This window comes from Lepisma saccharinum, chromosome 3, assembly GCF_977018435.1.
Source record: "Lepisma saccharinum chromosome 3, izLepSacc3.1, whole genome shotgun sequence".
Taxonomy (NCBI): domain Eukaryota; kingdom Metazoa; phylum Arthropoda; class Insecta; order Zygentoma; family Lepismatidae; genus Lepisma; species Lepisma saccharinum.
In genome coordinates, this window is record NC_139231.1 from 61,302,851 (window position 1) to 61,321,252 (window position 18,402).

The 18,402-nt window shown below is 38.2% G+C and overlaps 1 protein-coding gene across 3 annotated transcripts in view; it reads left to right on the plus strand.

Moving 5' to 3' along the window:
- The window catches only part of DppIII (dipeptidyl peptidase 3), a 119,667-nt gene extending 101,502 nt beyond the window's left edge, over positions 1 to 18,165 (plus strand). For 2 of the 3 annotated variants that reach the window (XM_083118659.1, XM_083118660.1), the window contains exons 12-15: positions 7,028 to 7,151; positions 10,648 to 10,827; positions 16,217 to 16,379; positions 17,925 to 18,164. In XM_083118659.1, coding sequence (XP_082974785.1) covers positions 7,028 to 7,151; positions 10,648 to 10,827; positions 16,217 to 16,379; positions 17,925 to 18,061 — 604 coding nt within the window. In that variant the 3' untranslated portion in view covers positions 18,062 to 18,164. Of the gene's footprint in view, positions 1 to 7,027; positions 7,152 to 10,647; positions 10,828 to 16,216; positions 16,380 to 17,924 lie in introns of all 3 variants that reach the window. The other variant, XM_083118658.1, reaches the window with a different exon arrangement.
- The last annotated feature ends 237 nt before the right edge of the window (positions 18,166 to 18,402 follow it).

Below are 18,402 nucleotides of genomic sequence, written 5' to 3' on the forward strand. Positions count from 1 at the left end.
ATCCAACAAAAATCTCATGCATAAAGAAGAAGAGCTTTAGACTGCAAATATGCTACTGGAATTTTATTACTCTTCTGGCTCACCTCACCTTATTTAATGTAGCAGTGCTTACGAAGGTTTTCTTTCATCATCCTGACATATTACTGGTTTCGCACAAGTTAATATACGTTTACAATGACATTGCACTATTCTTAGATATGAAGAAGAATCCAACCAAATGGGATATATATTGAATACTATCACGAAAGAATGAAACGTAAATCTGCATTGGTGAATGTTATAAAAAATTTGCCAAGTGCATGCTCCCAACCTCAAATTTACTGCAACACTAGTATTGCAATGAAATTAACGCCACTCTCTGTCCTGTCTGTTTAAACTCGTGAGAGATGGTCATTAATCTCTCACTGAGTAAGGTTAATGTCCAATATTATGAAATAAAATACTAATAATAAATACGTAAATATTTTAATATATTTACTCGAATCGTTCAATCATAAAAGCAAATCACTTTCTTCAAGAATTGGCTTTTCTCTGCCAGCCGTGCTAAATTTTCACTTTCCCTCTACTGATTTATATGAGGGGTGGCCAGAAAGTAATTTCCGATTAGTAGGGACATTGATTTTTCGCAAACGCCAAAACAGTGAAAAATAGTAATTGCTGCGAAGTTATAGGAATGTGCAGTGATGTATGGACACATTTTTTGCCCATTCGAAATATCGAAATAATGCAAATTTGGCATAAAATGTGAATTGTTGACGTTTTTAGCAATTTTATTTTCAAGAAATGTCTGTCCTAAAACAACGAAAAATGAAATCGGACATTCTTGTCTTTTCTAGGCCATGTTTGTGTACATAGAACATGCAAGTTTTCCAACATTTTACTCAAGAGTAAACTATAGAGTTATTCGTACATGGAATAATTCCGACAGCCACATTAAATCATGCATTTCCTACGATTTTTTCTACTTCTATCAAAACCATTTGCATCACAGAAGAAAGTGGCAGGGTTCTAACAGGAGATCGAGTGCGTATCTACCGTCACACGGGAGCCACATCTTCGTATTTGTTGCATGAGATATGTTTTGAATTACCAAGCTTAGTGCGCACCATTTTCATTTGTCGAGCAAGTAATAATGGAGCTCAGTCATTAGGGCATCTGACTACTATGCAAGAGAACCGGGGTCGATCCCCTGCGGGGGAGTACCGGGATGTTTTCCACCTATTCAAACTGGTCCGGCACCCACCCAACATCATATGAAGCTGGTACCTTGAGGAAGCTTTGTGGGATAAAGGTAGCCAGGAGCATGGTGCTGATCACATCACCCCCACATTCAGTCGTGATCAAGAAAGTGTGGGGCCCTAACTCCACACCCCTACTATACACCTTCATGGAAAAGTGCACGGGAGCACTTTACTTTTACTTCCTCAAAAATCTATTCCAACATATCAAACTGTCACGAAAATACGTAGACCATGAAATTTAAAATAATAGATTAAAAGCACAATGGAATATTAAGTTTCGGTATATTTGGCAGATAAATGTTCTAGAACAAAAATGCGAATTTTGGGAAACTTAACACTAAGAAGTAAAAAAAAAAAAAATATTATGCCTATTTTTGGTGCCATAATATATCGGTATCTGTCACGTGAGATTGATTGATTTTAATTTTTTGGGTGCGTCGCCACTTATGGTCATTAGGCACCCTTCAGCATATACGGGGAAAATTCCATTATCTAAAACCCTTACCTTAAAATTAAAAAAGGGGTATGGAAAATAACTTTAATTCTTAATCAATCACTCTTATCTTATTTAGTCGTAACTTACTGTGTATGACAAAATTCTGTAATCCTTCCCTAGTTTGTGAATTGTAATAATTTTCCAAAATCACTATTTTGCAGTTTGAATTCAAATCATAGAGAATAGAGAAATTAAGTCAATTTCATAGTAGATAATATTGGTACTTAACATAACCATATGTGGTTCTGTATGAGTTTATTATTTCCATTTGCAAAAACATCGATTTAGTTTAGTTTGTAATTGTCAGGGAAAAATGTAAATTTTGTCCTAGAAAACCCGGAAAAGTCAGGGAATTTCATTTCTGCTTGTTTGTAGCCACCCTGTTACAGTATTAACGTGAGTAAAACTGTGATCCCCTATTCGAGTCAGTAATATTGTACTAAGAGCATACTTTGAGGTTTAATTTTAGCCCAGTAATTGAAGGGCTATAAATAATTTTATAAATTTATAGTAATTTATATAAAGCTAAAAATTTCAGGATTTGCTTTTCAATTTATTTGGAATAACTTACTGAAAGGCTCGGAGAATTGCATTTGTGCGTCATCTTCAAATTGGCGGACAGAGATTGCGGCCAGTCGATATGAGTACAGTTTGGAATTTTAGTCATAGTTCGGAAATGATAAGTCGTAGTTCACTTGTGTAAAATTATTTGAACTCTAAAAACACCTAACTTTATCCAATCACTTTTAAAGAATTTACATCCATTTAAACCTGAAAAATGTAGGAATTTTGGCCCTTACTCTGGCAGTTTATGCAAAAATGTCCTTATCGATTGAGAAATAGATGGTAAAGGTTGTAATATTTTTAATGAGCTAATCATTACCTACAATTTTTTTAAAAAAGGCTCGTTCAGATCTGATAAAAATTATATCTGATATTTAATTTTGAAACGGATTAGTAAAGATGAAATTCTAAGGGTTCAGCAGTTACCTTACGGAATGCATCAGAAAATAGGCCATTGGCATTGTGATTGACATATGGGTTTTCTAGGGCTGGTGTTGGTCATAATCTAAATCAGATTCGTCTTCCAGATGGCCGTTTGTGCAGGAACTTCCTTGGCAGAATGCACAATGCACAGAACTTGAAACACTTGAGATCAGCTTTCTTACACTCACATGTTGCTCGTTCACAATCCTTTCTCGCAGTCACTTTGCACTTACAGGCAAGTAAGTTTAGTATTTCGCCTGGAGCTGGTGGTAGCTCTGTGGGTACTGGATTCAGCATACCCTCTTTGACACACCAACCCGATTCGATTGGGTTCATGCTTCGTCCGTTCCACTCCTGGACTTGGAGATACACTAGAAGTGAGTGTTGAGCGGCTGCCGCACTGGTAGGGAGCAAAGTGCGCAAGTTGAAATGTGAAGACAGCTTTTTAACGACTTCTTTGCTATACCTGATATGTCTCAGGCTGTCCAGGGAGGACACGTCTCCTCCTCCATACAGGTGAATAAGAAATGTTTCTCCAATTTCGATCCCTCTCTCACGGTTGAGGTTTGGTTGGTTGAAGATGCTGACTAACTTGCACAATTCTTTATCTTTTTGTAGTATCTTGAACGCTGTCGACTTTCCTCTTCTGAATGTAGCCGGGGGGGTGTCGCAGCCTGTAGCAGCATGAAAGAAGAGGAAGCAGTCTTGGAGTGGCCCAAGAGTTTCTTGAATTTTAGCGATATCGTAGCATTTTCCCTCAGTTTTGCTTGTCTGGGACCTTAACAGTAAGAGCGACTGCTCAGGAAATCTTCTAGCAATTAAGATTGTTAAAAGGTCAGAATCGGATCCAACAACAGCTACAGATTTGCCATTCGTACTTTCTTCTATTGCTGTTGAACAGCATACATACATACAGCATGCTTGGCATACGGTTATCCTGGCTGCTTCGAAGTATGTTTTCATCATTAGAATCAGTCTAGATTTGTTCTCTGAGTTTCTCAAGTGCTTGATCTGTTGTTGCTTCCATGGCAGAGTCAAATGCGATCGTTGTAGAATTTTCCCCAAAGCTCTTCTCTGTCTTTCAGCACTCTGTGTGTCTGGTTGTAATTTGTATCCATCAAATACAACGGCACTACAAGGTGAAAAATGTCGTTTGACATAACTCGCATGCTTAACGCAGATTTGTTGGTGTCATTTTTAGTCCACACCATTGCGTGAAGAAGGAATTCTCCATCCACAACATACGTAATGTCTTTTGGTTATTTTAACACAAGGCAGGAGACACTCAACAATAGTTACTGTAGTTGATTTGGCATTCTTGTGCATGGAGATGTTGTCATACAGGGAAGGTGGCATTGGAGCTAATTCATACAGGGTGGAGCATTTTCGACTACCTATTTTATAATGAAGACAGATGATTTGCTGATTACATTTACTTTAATTTTTCATTTCTAGAACAAACATTGCACCTTTGGATTGCATAAAATGTGTACATGAACAATGTGCACACAATTATTCTTGAAAATAACATGGTGCCTTTCCGAATGCAGAGGACTGCGAACCACAGCAATGCGCACACGTTCAGTGTTCTCTGGTGTTCTGACTCTTCTTTTTCTCCCATGCAGTTTATTTCCATCTGCTGAATATAGTGGTGGGCACATTTTTCATAGAAATGATGACCAGCTGCGTGATAATACGGAAGCATTGATTTAATAGCATACAAGTGAAGTTTCCAATCTCCTGTCCGATCTGCATGGATGAACAGCAATATGATTCTGACCTGTTCAATGTACTGTATCCAGAGTTTCCCAGTTTGGGAAAGGTCACGTTCTTCGATATCCTTGATATCGTTTGTCACGTGTCTAATAGTGTCATTTCCCTGCAAATCTTTGATATTGTTTTCTCCATCCGGACATTGTTGAATAAGATCGCAGATCTCAGATTTTGTCATATCATCCATGGGTTGTAAATGCCTCTGCAACTGCTGGTATAAGGCGAGCAGGGTCAAGAAGTGAGCTCTCAATGATCTTGAATAGGCATGGCCATTCAGCATTTTAAATTAACTACTGTTGTCTTGGCGTACAGCATACTCCAAAGTTCCTCTATACCACTTCCTGACATAATGTACCAGATTGTGCCCAGAAATGACATAAGTAAATGGAAACCTAAGTGCACTACAACTTTGGACAATTCAGAAGGGTCTTCAGTTGCAGATACAATTTCAACAGCTTTCCAGTATAATGGCTGCTCGAATGTCACAACACAGATGATCTGCCCAATTTTCTTGCACTCTTTCACTGCATACAGCAGAGTAGAGTAGATAGTATTGATATCTGACGCTACATTATTGAAGAAAGGCAAAGGATCTGCACTGCTTATATCAAAGGGAGAGTCTTGATCCTTGTATATAGCGTGCAAGGCCCCACTCCACAATGGTTGTGGCGTACCTTTCACAAGATGCAGATCTATCCAAAGGTTGCTTGAGAACTCTGCCAGTCTGAGTCCAGGAATTAGTGTCCCATCTGGAGGAGAGAGATTTTTTGATTTAGAGTCTGGCCAAGCCTGTCTGTTTCAAAATTTAATAGCGGAGATAATTTTTATCCAATCTGAATCAGCTTTATTTTAAATTTTAGATAATGATTAGCTCATTAAAAATATTTCAACCTTTACCATCTATTTCTTAATCGATAAGGACATTTTTTCATAAACTGCCAGAGTAAGGCCAAAATTCCTACATTTTTCAGGTTTAAATGGATGTAAATTCTTTAATAACAAGAAAAGTGATTGGATCCAAAACTGTTACACTTAAAGTTAGGTGTTTTTAGAGTTCAAATAATTTTACACAAGTAAACTATGACTTATCATTTCCGAACTAGGACCAAAATTCCGAACTGTACTCATATCGACTGGCCGCCATTTTGAGGATGACTCAGAAATGCTGTTCTCCACGACTTTTAGTAAGTTATTCCAAATAACTTGAAAAACAAATCCTGAAATTTTTAGATTTATGTAAATTATTTGAGCTCACAACCCTTTATTTAGCTTTTCCACAAATGCATATTTGTTGTTAAGGTGAGGAGTTACAGTTACGCACCATGTGTGCATTAATTCCTATATAATCGGAATGGGCAATGCTACTAAAAAAAACTGGTCATATGCAAGAGTATGAATTTCTCCCCATGTTGCAAGTGGATGCATTTTTTTATGTTGATTATTAAGCCAGACACAATACTTGAAAAATGTGATAAGGGAGTATTTTCAGAATTCCATGTATTTCTTGTGAAGAAATAAAAGTCGACAACTTCAACTTCAAGTTGCAGCTAATCAAATGGAAGTTTCGACTTTTCCGCTGGTCATCATTTCTGTCGTGTTCCCGTTGATATCTTTTTCTGTGCCATCAGAATTTTGATATTCCCAAGAGAACAAACAAATAATACTCCCATAAGCGCAATACATTTCTCCTTGCGTCCCATAGCCATCCTGATGCGCATAAAAGCTAAATATCAGCTTAAATGCAGTTAAAACTGACTTTCAAGGAGCTCGATTTACAAAGGCTGGATAAAGTGCCTCGTAGGGTAATTTTAAATGTCAACGAGGTGGGGGTGCTGCTATTACCATTAACCAACAATTTATTCTTAGTTTTCCAGCGGCATCACCCATCTCAATAATCCACCAATGGTCGTATGAAATCAAAAATAAAGAATTCCCAAATAACAATATTGTCTGATTTGTTTTATTAAGTCCACTTTATGTACAGTAAGGCTAATTGGGACTGGACCTACAGTTTAAAGTGTGATCCAAAACACCATGTGCCTCCATTAGGTATCGAACCTGGGACACCTTGATTACAAGGCGACGACACTACCACTGTGCCATCGGGAACAATATTATGACATCTCCACGAGACTCTAAAAAAGTATCTGGCAAGGTAAGAGGGAATGGAGCGACACAGCCAATATAACAGTATCACATCACGTGCAAAATTGCATATACTCATTGCAAAAGTTGGTCTATGTGAGCCAGAGCCAGTGCTGGCATCATATTGGGGCAGGCGCATCAGTTCACAGCCAATTGAGTGCAAGAAAGAGCCAGGTCTGGCTCCAAAAGAGCTAAGTTGGCAACACTGAATCAGAGGGAAGGACCTGGTGGAAACTGTTCCACATGCCTTTAAGTGAATGAATAAATGTGCAAATGACACATACGAACATTATGGAAATTTGCAGGGTCAATAATTTTGATTTTCCTAATATTTTGTGTAATATTAAAGTATGATGCACTTAACTCTTTCATTACTACATTCCAGAATTTTTGGACTTGAAGGACCAGAGGCTGATGATGTCATTTATGTAAACTGGCTCAACTTATTGTGGAATGGAGTAGGAAAGGCCCTCGAAATGTACCAACCTTCTACTAAAACATGGCTGCAGGTAGGACTTCCAGTGTTGTTTCTGTACAGTTAGTTCACTCTTGCAGCCAGTGTAATGCTAAGACACAATCACATTTACTTCTTACTTACCCTACCCTGTGGCTCTACACCTCCCTGTAGGGCCTTGGCCTCCTTCACAATAGACTGAGAAATGGGTCTATCTCTTGCTTTCTTCCTCCATTCTCTCACTCCCAGTTTCCTTAATCTTCCTCAGCCACCTCTTCCTCTGGTCTTCTATACATTAATTTTATCACACACCTCTTTTCCACATTTCCTAACCATCTTAGTTGCATCCTCTTGATTTCATTCACAATATCTGGCTGCTGATATAGGTCCTGGAGTTCTTAGTTTGTTCTTGTATGCCCGAGTCCCCTTTCATTCACTGGTCCATATATTTTCCTTAGGATTTTCCATTCCCATCGGAGTAGGTTTTTCTCATCTTGTGTTGTTACACTAGAATGTTGGTTATTGATATGTCATATTTTTTGATGACATCATTGTTGATAATTTTTTTTAAATGAAAATATGATTTTCTGTGTTATTGGTATGTTGTACATTTTCTTGTAATCTGTCTGGTTTATTATAGAATGTTGTTCAATCCATTTTGTGTATTTTTAAAGGTCTGTTTTGCAGAGTAAGGAGTTATAAAGGGTCCATTGCTAATTGTTTCGGCCACGATTTTCTTGCTCGTGTCTAAAAAAAGCAAACCATTCTGAATACCTTCTTTAAAACCAACGATCATTTTTTTTTGCTGATAAAAGTTCAGTCTTATCTTTAAAATGCCGATGATTTACCTTCTGCCACCTGCTGATCTAACTTCCAGCCGATCTCATTGTGTTTACGCTGCATCTGGAAAGCTCTCCCTTGCCGATAACTGCAATGACTCATCCAGTGCAAAGGAATAAGCTTCATTGTTTTGAATCTCGCAAAGCCATATAATCCCCGCTTATCTTCAGAACCATTAGCGTGCTGCTGTTAAAAAAAAACAAAAAAATGCAATGCTCACTGTAGGAATACAGGAAAAGTTTTGGCGGAGTGAGTGTTTGACCTCCAGAATACTCCTGAAACCTACAATAAATTGTCGATTAATCTGAAAATACGCAAGTTTCGTAAAGCTTGTTTTTAGTTCTTTTTATGCTGATGAGCTAAGCGGGACTAAATATAAAATGGGATCCAAACCAGTGTGATTATCGAGTGCGGCACTGTTTATTTAATGTGTCCTAGGATACACATTTGGTGCAAACAGATCGCAAGTTGTGTGTTTACTTTTCCAGAGTGGATTACAATGCAAGTTGAGGAAGAGTTTGAACTGATATCTGCAAAGGGGGAGGGGGGGGGATGAATATGAAGTTAACTGAAGCAAAGAATACGTGACTTTTTTACGATGTGTTTTAGACAACCGAACCAGAACGAAATTTACAGCCCCGATTTTTTTTTGTTTTGTTTTGTGCCAGGGAAAGGTTGTGTTCTCTCCCAAGAGAATCTTCTCTTACCAGTTAATCCTGTAACGGACAATGTTCTAGTGAAATCCAATATTAATTCTGTCCGATTATCTCCCGTCTCTTGCTCGCGCCAGTGTGACTACTGTCAAGATTCTTCCAAGTTTCACTTCTTGCAATAAACGAGATTGTTTTCCTTTCCGTAGGTCTCCTTGCAAACTGGTTTCTTATGAACTAAAATTGTAAGAATTTCGTGGAAGAGCAACGACTTTGCACAATTAAAAGAAAATACCGTTTTTTATAAGACTTTTTGCCACGGCATTCATCCCGTGCATAACCGGTTGTATAACTAGGCAGGATAAATGGTGTTAACTGTCTCCTTGGAATCTTTGTGTCCACGTTAAGCTCATTGTTCTCATTTTGTGTAACATATTTTACACTTTCTTTAAAACGTACAATATTATCATATAGTACATATAAAGCTTATTTTCTGAGCTACCACCAAGTATAAAACATCCTTTGTGCGGGTAATTTATACTCTACTTTATTTACACCTGAAAAGTGGCGCCATCTTGAAAAGTTTGGATAACTCGAAGTCGTTTAATACAAAGTTGACATTTTTTGGTCCCTTGAACTTCGTATTAACGAGGTTTTCCTGTAATTATTTATTTTTTTTTCCCCAGGTCCCATGGTCCACCATTCGAGAAGTGAGGACTGGCATCCGAGTCTAGTTTACAGATTGCAGGCAGCAGTGCCCAAAAAGGATCCCCGGTGTTCACACAGCAGCACATTCTGTACATCATTGTCAGCCGACTATTGGACAACATGGAAAGTGATTATAATTGTCAGTGTTGGACAAGTTGGTTTCTATGGAGAGTGGAAAACTGTTTACAATTGGGTGGAAGGCTGGAAAACAGGATGCACGGCAACAGAAAAAAGAGACAAGTTCTGTAAGGAACGTGACTGTGACAACAACAAAAAACATTACACGGGTTGACCAAGTCATTCTTGAGAACAGGTGCATCCCGTTTTCTGAAATGGAGGTTACCAGAAACCTGTCCAGAAACACCCTGCAGTGAATCATGCACGATCACCTTAATATGGGGAAGTGTTCGCAAAAACAACCAGGAAAATGGGTAAAAGGAGTACTCCTGCAACATGACAACTCACGCTCCCACACCAGTCGGGAATCAACCACGGCCATTGCTGAAAGAGGTTCGAGGTCCTGCCACACCCCGCGTACTCTCATCTGTAAATCTCTGCTGTGGTCACACCTCTCTCCATAGAAACCAACTTGTCCAACGCTGACCACTTTCCATGTTGTCCAATAGTCCGCTGACAGTGATATACGGAACGTGCTGCTGTGTGAACACCGGGAATCCTTTTTGGGCCCTGCTGCCTGCAATCGGTAAATTAGACTCGTAGCTTCATATGCCAGTCCTCACTTCTCGAATGGTGGACCATGGGACAGAAAAAAAATAAATGTAAATCATTATAGTATGCCCCTCGTACGATTTCTTAATGTTTTGAATATAGTCTGTGCCTAAACACTGTCCCTGTAACTGAGAGCAGTCTGTGTCCTTCAGTAAGTAAGATTGTTCACCACCAAGCATTCTATTATAATTAATACATGCTGCACCCAACTTTTCCTTGTTCATGTCATGTTATACTTTACATCTTTTCATTATAAGAGGGGGCGAAATTTTGATTCATTGGTTGAAAACTGATCAAGTTGAGACTACATGGAAATATTATTTCAAATGTGGGGAAAGAATTGTTTACAATGTTCAAAAAAGTAGGAAAAATTGCATTGTTAGACATTTACTCCTGTTCACCAATCTTAGTATAACTGTGTTTTCTTTTCATTTTTGTGTGTTCACCAGGATTAGTGGATATTAGATAATCTCAAATATAATTTTTTTGTGTATGAATGCACACTAGCATGTATTTGTATTTTACTTTGCTTATTGGTAAGAAATGCACATTCAAGTTACATATTAGCGCTACCACTACTCTGCCTGTTTTAATCAGTGCAATAACTCCCATTATTTTCCCCAGGCACATTCTCAGGCTCGATATGTGATCCTAAGAGTAGTACTGGAGGCTGGTAAGGGAATAGTAACTGTGAAGCAGACCAAAGATGACGAGGGGAAGGATAATTTGCTGTTGACAGTTGACCGAAAGAAAATTTCCACCGAAGGCAAAGCTGCCATTGGAGAGTTTTTGAAGAAACTTCAGGTATGTATATTTAATGTTATGAGGAATGAGAAATGCAGTGATTCATATGAGTACGTAGCATACCCGTTTGATTAAGAAATATTGACCCTGGCAGACCTTGTCAGCTCCTGCTCAGAAATGTGTTGGGTAAACCTTTCACAGGAAATGGTAAGAACACTGGCCTTTGGCGAGAGGTGACGAGAGGCCAAGCAAGGGTTTAAATAGGTGCGCATGAGAGCGACACGAGGTCTTTTAATCTGGAATCATCGGAGAAGCAGGAGCTACTGGTCTTATTTCTAAACCGAACAGGGTAAGCTAGTCTACACCCCATTCTGCCATTCGCATTGCTCACTTCAGTCTAAACCTAATCATGAGTCTATTTTAATGATAAGTTAGATATTTGTACCTACCTGTTCAGGGCTGTCTCTACCATCAACAAGTATTAATCGGGAGGGGCAAGTTACGTCCCTATTTAAGATCCTTGTGTTCATGTTGGAACGCTACGAGTTTACTCCAAAGAGGAACTTGCTTTTTTGTGTGCAAAATCTATTTTTATTCTTCAATTAATGCCAGTGTACATTACCACTATCCAATTAGATAAAAAATTACTTTTGTAGAAAAGGTAAGTACCTCATTTGAGTATACTGACCTGAAAACCAATGCAAAATGTGAAAGGAATCTCTCAAACATGAAAATTGCAGTTCATCTCCTGAAACACCACCTTCCTGGCTCTGGTTTACTTGGCAAATTGAGAAAAACCCCAACAATAATTAATTCTACACCAGAATTTAGGATTTAGATTTAAAAGTTAATAAACTTTATAAATATGCTTATGAGGACAATTTTTTGATATTCCCAAAATAAGTACTTACTTTGTTGTCGTCGCTGTCAGTTCCATTTGGGGGGGGGGATGTTGCTTTGCTGCTGGGTGGGTTTCTGTTTGTGAGATCTTTGTGTTACTGCTAGATCAGCTGCTGTGGCCAGTTTGCCTGCCATCAAACAGCGTTAACTAAATCAAAATTGTCTGCCCATTGTCAGCACATGTGGAAAGAGCAGTATGGCGTGTAGCCCCTTAATTTTGGTTTCAGCGAGAGAGGGAGTTATATGCATGGCAGATGGCACTTAGTGCCACCCTTTTTATTGGGCCTGTCATTTTTGTTTACTTTTCTTCTAATAGCTAATAAAAATGTCCAAAATGGACATGTTTGCGTTCATGTATATTTCCCTTGATTTCCAGAAAGTTCTAGTGTAATTCAACCTCGATTTGCATCAATAAATCAAGTATGGTGGCAGCACTCGTGGAAGTGACTTCTGTGGCAGAGTTGTTACCATTGCATGTCAGGGGTCTCAGGTTCTTTGTAGTGTTTATCATATCATCACTCATCCTCAGCATTGTTTGCCAAAAGTTGCAAAAATAACAATGCTAAATAACAAAAATTAAATCAAATGAAAGGTAATAGTTTCGCAAATAAAAGTAACTACTTGTTTCAAGTGTGTCAATATATCTCATGTTTTCATAGCTTCCATGTAATGAATGGGTTCGATGAAGGTACACTGCAAAGTTATACACATTCAACTTTAAACCGTATGTCGAGTCCTGATTAGCCTGAGTATAAATAAAATAAAAACAATTTTGTGCTTCAAAGTGTATATCACTTGCATGCAGTGACGTGCACTGAGGAGTAGCTAGTCTAGCAGAGATAGATCAATCAATCTCACGTCTCTAATTATTTTCAAATCACAATATTTATTGTCTTGAAGCCAGAGTTCATATGCAACACTTTTTTTCCATGCGCTTCTCGTCCCTCGATGTGTTCAGCAGACAAGGCTGGGTACCCTAGCTGGCTTTTCCTCCACCCCATCAGTTCCAGGTAGAGACAGTCGCCCGAAGGGAAAGGGAAGATTTCTGCCTCTACCTCCCTTGTCCCCTCACCCCTGCTCCAATGGTTGAAAGCCCGTGCTTTCAGGTCCTCCAGTCTATCTCTATAGGAACAGATAGGGGATTGGTTTCCCTTCAATTGCTTTGTTAATCCTGTAAAGAACTCTGTGGAAAAATTTCTGCAGTACTTATGTTCTCTGTATTTACACCACAACATTTTACACGTACAATATGTATGTATAATATGGGATGTAGTTTTATTTGTTTATGAAATGGGATCGTACTTGTATTATGTGCAAACAAAAATGTTATGGTTTCTTTTTTTTAATATGGAAAATATATAATGATTAAGTAACAAATATTTGCTCATGCTCTCGTTTTAGTAGTGTTTTATTTAAATATACTAATATTTTGGCCTCCTATAAAGAAAAAAATGGGTAAGCTAAACAGTCATAAATACTGATGTATTAATTTGGGCAAGAGAACGTGCGTTCAAACTGTCTGTCTGCATGCTGTTGTTGTTGGGTTGGTTTATGTTACTTCACTTTTATGCCAAATTTGGTTATTGCGAGGATGAGTGATGATATTGATGAAGGGACCTCACAAAGAACAATTGAGGCTGGGAATCAAACCCATGACGAGCGTGCATTCTTTTTCCTGTGTGTTGTACTCTACAGTGAATAATGAAATAATTTGGAATGAAAAATGTATCCAAGAACTCAAAAAGACAAATGAATATTCTTGAAGAAACTGCAAAAAGTGTGTTTTGTTACCTGTTTATCCCCTCTAATATAGTGAATGTTTGCCACCTTCCATCACTTTTTATAGCTGTATAGATTTAATCGTGATAAGTAGCTAATGAGCTTATGGAAGTCACGAGGGACAATCATAAACAGAGAAATCAGGACTCCTGATTTCACAGTTCCCTGCAGATGCACTGGGAAGAAATTATTTATCCCACTTTTTTTTTTTTTGCGTTGCTTTTCCATCACTTTACCTAACTTCCATAATGACGATGAAGGTTGATTAAATTAACCAGGTGAAGCGTGGATACAAAGAAACACTCGTGCACAGGCCAGGGCTCGAGCCCGGATCCTTCAGTAACAAGATTGTGAGATGGAGGGGGAAAAAAAGAAAAAAATCATATACAAAGTTGGTGTTTCAAAAATCCAATTGAAATTTACCACTGAGGAAAAATGCAGTTTGCTTTACCGATACCCACGTCTCCGAATAGTTAGAGCTTTCCACTCATCTTTGCTGTCGGAGTGCAAGTGGTCTTGGATCGGTACCCAGTGGAGGCACATAGTGGTTCGGATTCCACTTTCAACTGTAGGTTAAGTCCCGATTTGCCTTTCTGTGCATAAAGTGGACTTCAAACACCAAATCAGCCAACCACGAGGGAGTGGTTATCACTGCACGCTATGAAACCGGGAGTTCCGGGTTCGAACCCTGACTGTAATCAAGGGGTCCTGGGTTCAATACCAGGTGAGGCACATAGTGGTTCTGATCCCACTTTAAACTGTAGGTCCAGTCCCGATTAGCTTTACTGTGCATAAAGAGAACTTAAAACACCAACTCGAACACTGACCTTGGCATGGGTGTTGTTTGTGTTAGTCTCTTCATTAATTGTATCGTATCATCTTCACAATTAAACAAAATGTGCCAGCGACGCTAAGTAACAAAAATCAAATCAAATCATTGATTGATTTGGTTTGTTTTACTTTGCTTTTCCGCCACTTTTGGCTCATCGTGAAGATGATACAATAAAATTGATGAAGGGACAAACACAAATAGCACCCATAGCCAGGTCGGGGTTCGAACCTGTGATCTCTGGCTTAGTAGTCAAATTGACTTGTTTTGGATTTCGAAATAGGGTGGGAGTTAGTATACTTTTATTTTAGTAGCACTTCCTCATTTTGCAATCTTTCCCTTTCTTTGACGTTCTTTTAAGAGATACTAGGGCCTAAAGGGGAGAGGGGCATGCCACTGATTGCTACCCCAAGTGTCGACATCACTGCTTGCATGGCACATTTAACAGGCACTGGAAGAAATGCAAATGTGAAATTTTCCCAGGATGCAATGATAAGCAATCAATGGTCACTGCAATGTACTTGAATCAAACTAGTCTTCCCACAGTAATTTTTTTTCCACATCTTTCTTTGTAAGTTTCACTAATTGCTGTAAAGTGAAATAGGGGTTGACAACTCTGGGGTTACTGGCTAAGCTTCTTTATGGATAAGTTTGTTTGTCACATTTTTTCTACTAAACTATAACATTTTAGGAGCCTCCTCGATGGCATCGTAGTAATGTTGTCGCCTTGTAATCGAGGGGTCCCGAGTTTGATACCCAGTGGAAACACATTGCACAGCGATTTGGATCTCACTTTAAACTATAGTTTGTAATGATGCGATCATTACTGGATCCTTTTTATGTTATAAATTGTGTATGGCTATGTATTCCTGTACTTTTGGGTTCTTGGCCGTTGGGGAGCGGTAAGTTTCCAGTAACGGTTTAGGTCATTAGCGGGGCCTATAAATAGGAAGGGCAGAGGAGCAGTCGGCCTCAGATGTTTGGCGGAGTACAGAAATGTAAGAGGTATCTTTTTCTCTGAGGGGAGCGGCTGGGCGAGCATTCTTTCCTTACTATGTGAACCGACGGCGGGGATGTTAACTTTCTTTCTTTTAATACACACACTTGCTCTTTTCACATTATTCCAATAGTTTATTTCATGGGGGAAACCGGGTAGACAACACACATACCTTCAGCCACCTTTTTTGGTACTGAGGGTTATATTTTTTTTTACTCGTGGAGCCAGTGGCTACGCGAGTCTACACACTCTCTTCGGGAAGGGGGGACAGGGTACACCGAAATGTAATTTTGCGAATAACGGCCAAGAATTAACTTCTGTAAATATATTATGAATAAACCTATATATATCTAAAAGGAAATGGGCGTCAAGTTGTAATTTGAAGAGGTACGTGTCTATTGCCTAAACTAGCATCCACAGAACTTCAGGTACTGCAAGTTTTGAACCTCGGGACAAGGATTCAAAAATGTATGGTAGTGTATATTGTGTATGTTGCTGATAATCAGCTTAAAAGCACAAAATATACCGTTACAAGTTCCAGTCCTGTTTAGCCTATCTGTGCATAAATTGACCTTAAAACAACAAATCAATTATTACATTTTATGGAATAGTTCGGAATGCTAAGGTTTTTGTATTATTATTTAATACTAGGGCTGAACCAATACTGATGCCACTGTATCAGCATCAACTTTTCTTTCATGGAGTCTGCAAAAATGTCACGTGACATTTTTAGTCTAATTGAATGATTAATAAAAAATTGAAGTTTCCATTTATTTTGTGATTACATAACAGGTATTTCACCCACTAATATTAATAAATATTTTGGATATTTTTTTTTTTTTTTTAAGAGTTACCACTTTGAACCAATACTCCAAAATTGTTATTAGCTCAGCCCGATTCGAGAAAACTAAGATTAAGAAAACCTTGACCCATTCTCTTTCTAGGTTTACAAAGCAACAGGAAACATAGCTTCAGCCAAAGCAATGTATGAAAAGTATTCAGAAGTGCCAGAAGATGGTCCCTATCCCTGGGCTAAGTGGAGGGACATTGTACTTGCTCACAAGCAACCAAGGAAGATGTTTGTCCAGGCCAACACATTTGTAAAAGGTACCTGAAATTATTATTATTGTGTGTACTGTATTGATATTCTTGAAAAAGTATTCTCCTTGTACGAAGTTATGAGGCATTTCCAGAAGTACATAGAATGTGCAAAAATGTAAAATCAGGGTTCCATTGCACAGTGATCCAGAATGCCAAAAAAGTCAGCAAAAATAGAAATTTTTAGGTTTTGGTAAGAGAAAAAACACGAACAGTTCTCTTAAACAACTAAATGGGACCTAAAACTGACAGAGAAATTTATCTCTAAATTAATTTTGTTTTCGGGCCCTAAAATGGTGGTTCGTGAAAATAGAATTTTTGCACTATATTTTGCACTCAAGACTAGTTGTAGCAATTATTTTTTCGCTGGGTAGACTCACTAAGGCACAGTAAAAGTACATAAATGTGAATTAAAATAAAATATGTTTGACTTCAATATATAAAAGTTATCTTCAAGTTCACATAGCTTTCGCTGTTACTTCCACGACGATTTCTAAAGCAAAGAATACTTTAAAGTGTTGTGAAACTGGCTGGGAGAAAAGTTTTGCTACTTTTGGCTAATTTAGCTTCATAGAACATGTCTTCCACTGTTAATGAGTCATCTTGCAACCCTGTACCAAACATGGACATGTGTGTGGGTGCTGTGAAATGGGAGTTCCTGATTTTGCTATCAGCTGATGCTCAATACATATAGCACCAGTGCAGTGTAACAGGATTTATCCACACACAAAAAATATTTTCTTCTCAATTCTTGATTTCATGATGGATGCGGTAAATGCTGTTTAAAATTACTTAAGTGAAATTTTGAAATTTCGTATATTTCCATGTTGCACAACGGATATACCCATTAAATTAAATTGTGCAATGCGGAAATATGTAATTTCACGTAAGTAATTCTCAATTCTGTTTGTAAAATAGCTGTCTAAATATTAACTTTCATGAACCTAAAAAAAAACAACCAAATTACAATTACAGTGAATGGAAAAATGTCAATGAGGAAAAAACACAAATACTACTACATCAGTAGTAGTTACGACCTTTTTCCAAGCTGTTGGCAATGTCGATATGAAACAATGAGCCTAAAAATTTTCATGGCAAACCTACACTGACAAAGTAGTGTTTATCATTGTTGACATTTGCAACAGCAACCAAGATAGTAGGTGGCTTGGGCATGAATGTTCTTTGTGATGTCCCTTCATCAAGTTAATCATATCACCACCACTCATCCTCGCCATTAGCCAAACCTGGCAGAAAAGCGAAGTAAAAATGAACCAAATCAATCGATTTCCACTTATTAAATTTATTTGCCTTATTCTTTGAATGCCAGTGCCATAACAGAGAAGTCAGTCGTTGAAAGTCTCTTAAATATTGTAGTTAGCACAACCGACAGGCTCTTTATACCAGAAAAATGGTGTATACTGTCAAGAAACCAAAACCAGACTGAGTAATGCTAGTGTGGATACTCAGACTGTGACCAGAATGTTACTTGAGCATAGATGTGAATCAAGCATAACCCTTTTTGTTGTAGTGAAATCATTAAACTTTCATTTCCAGATGGCCACATCACTCTGAAGAACTATGAGGCAAGTCATGAGGGCCTGATCCAGTCATGGGTGGAGAGGTTCCCCAGTGCAGACATTGATGTGATCCTCGAGGAACTGTGGGAAAAGGACCAAAAGCATTTTGCATAATAGATGTACAATAAGTTCTGTAAAGTCTACTTTTACAAGATTATGCAGCACATTTGTAACTGATATACACAATGAATGTCTACTTTCACATTTGAGATTTTCCTTCAGTCAGATTCCTCCTCCTCCTGCGTTTCATATTTAAGCAGCAAGCCTGTCCACATTTTATCACATACTACCCAGTGGTACTTCATGTTTTTTTTCTTTTCTTATCACTTGTAATATTGATTTAAAGTGACAACTAAGAAATAATAATGGATATCAGATTACAATTAATTAAAAACTTCTAAAAGGCTCAGTAGCGCAGCTTGTTTTGAAAAACTGCTATGATATTCCAAAATTCA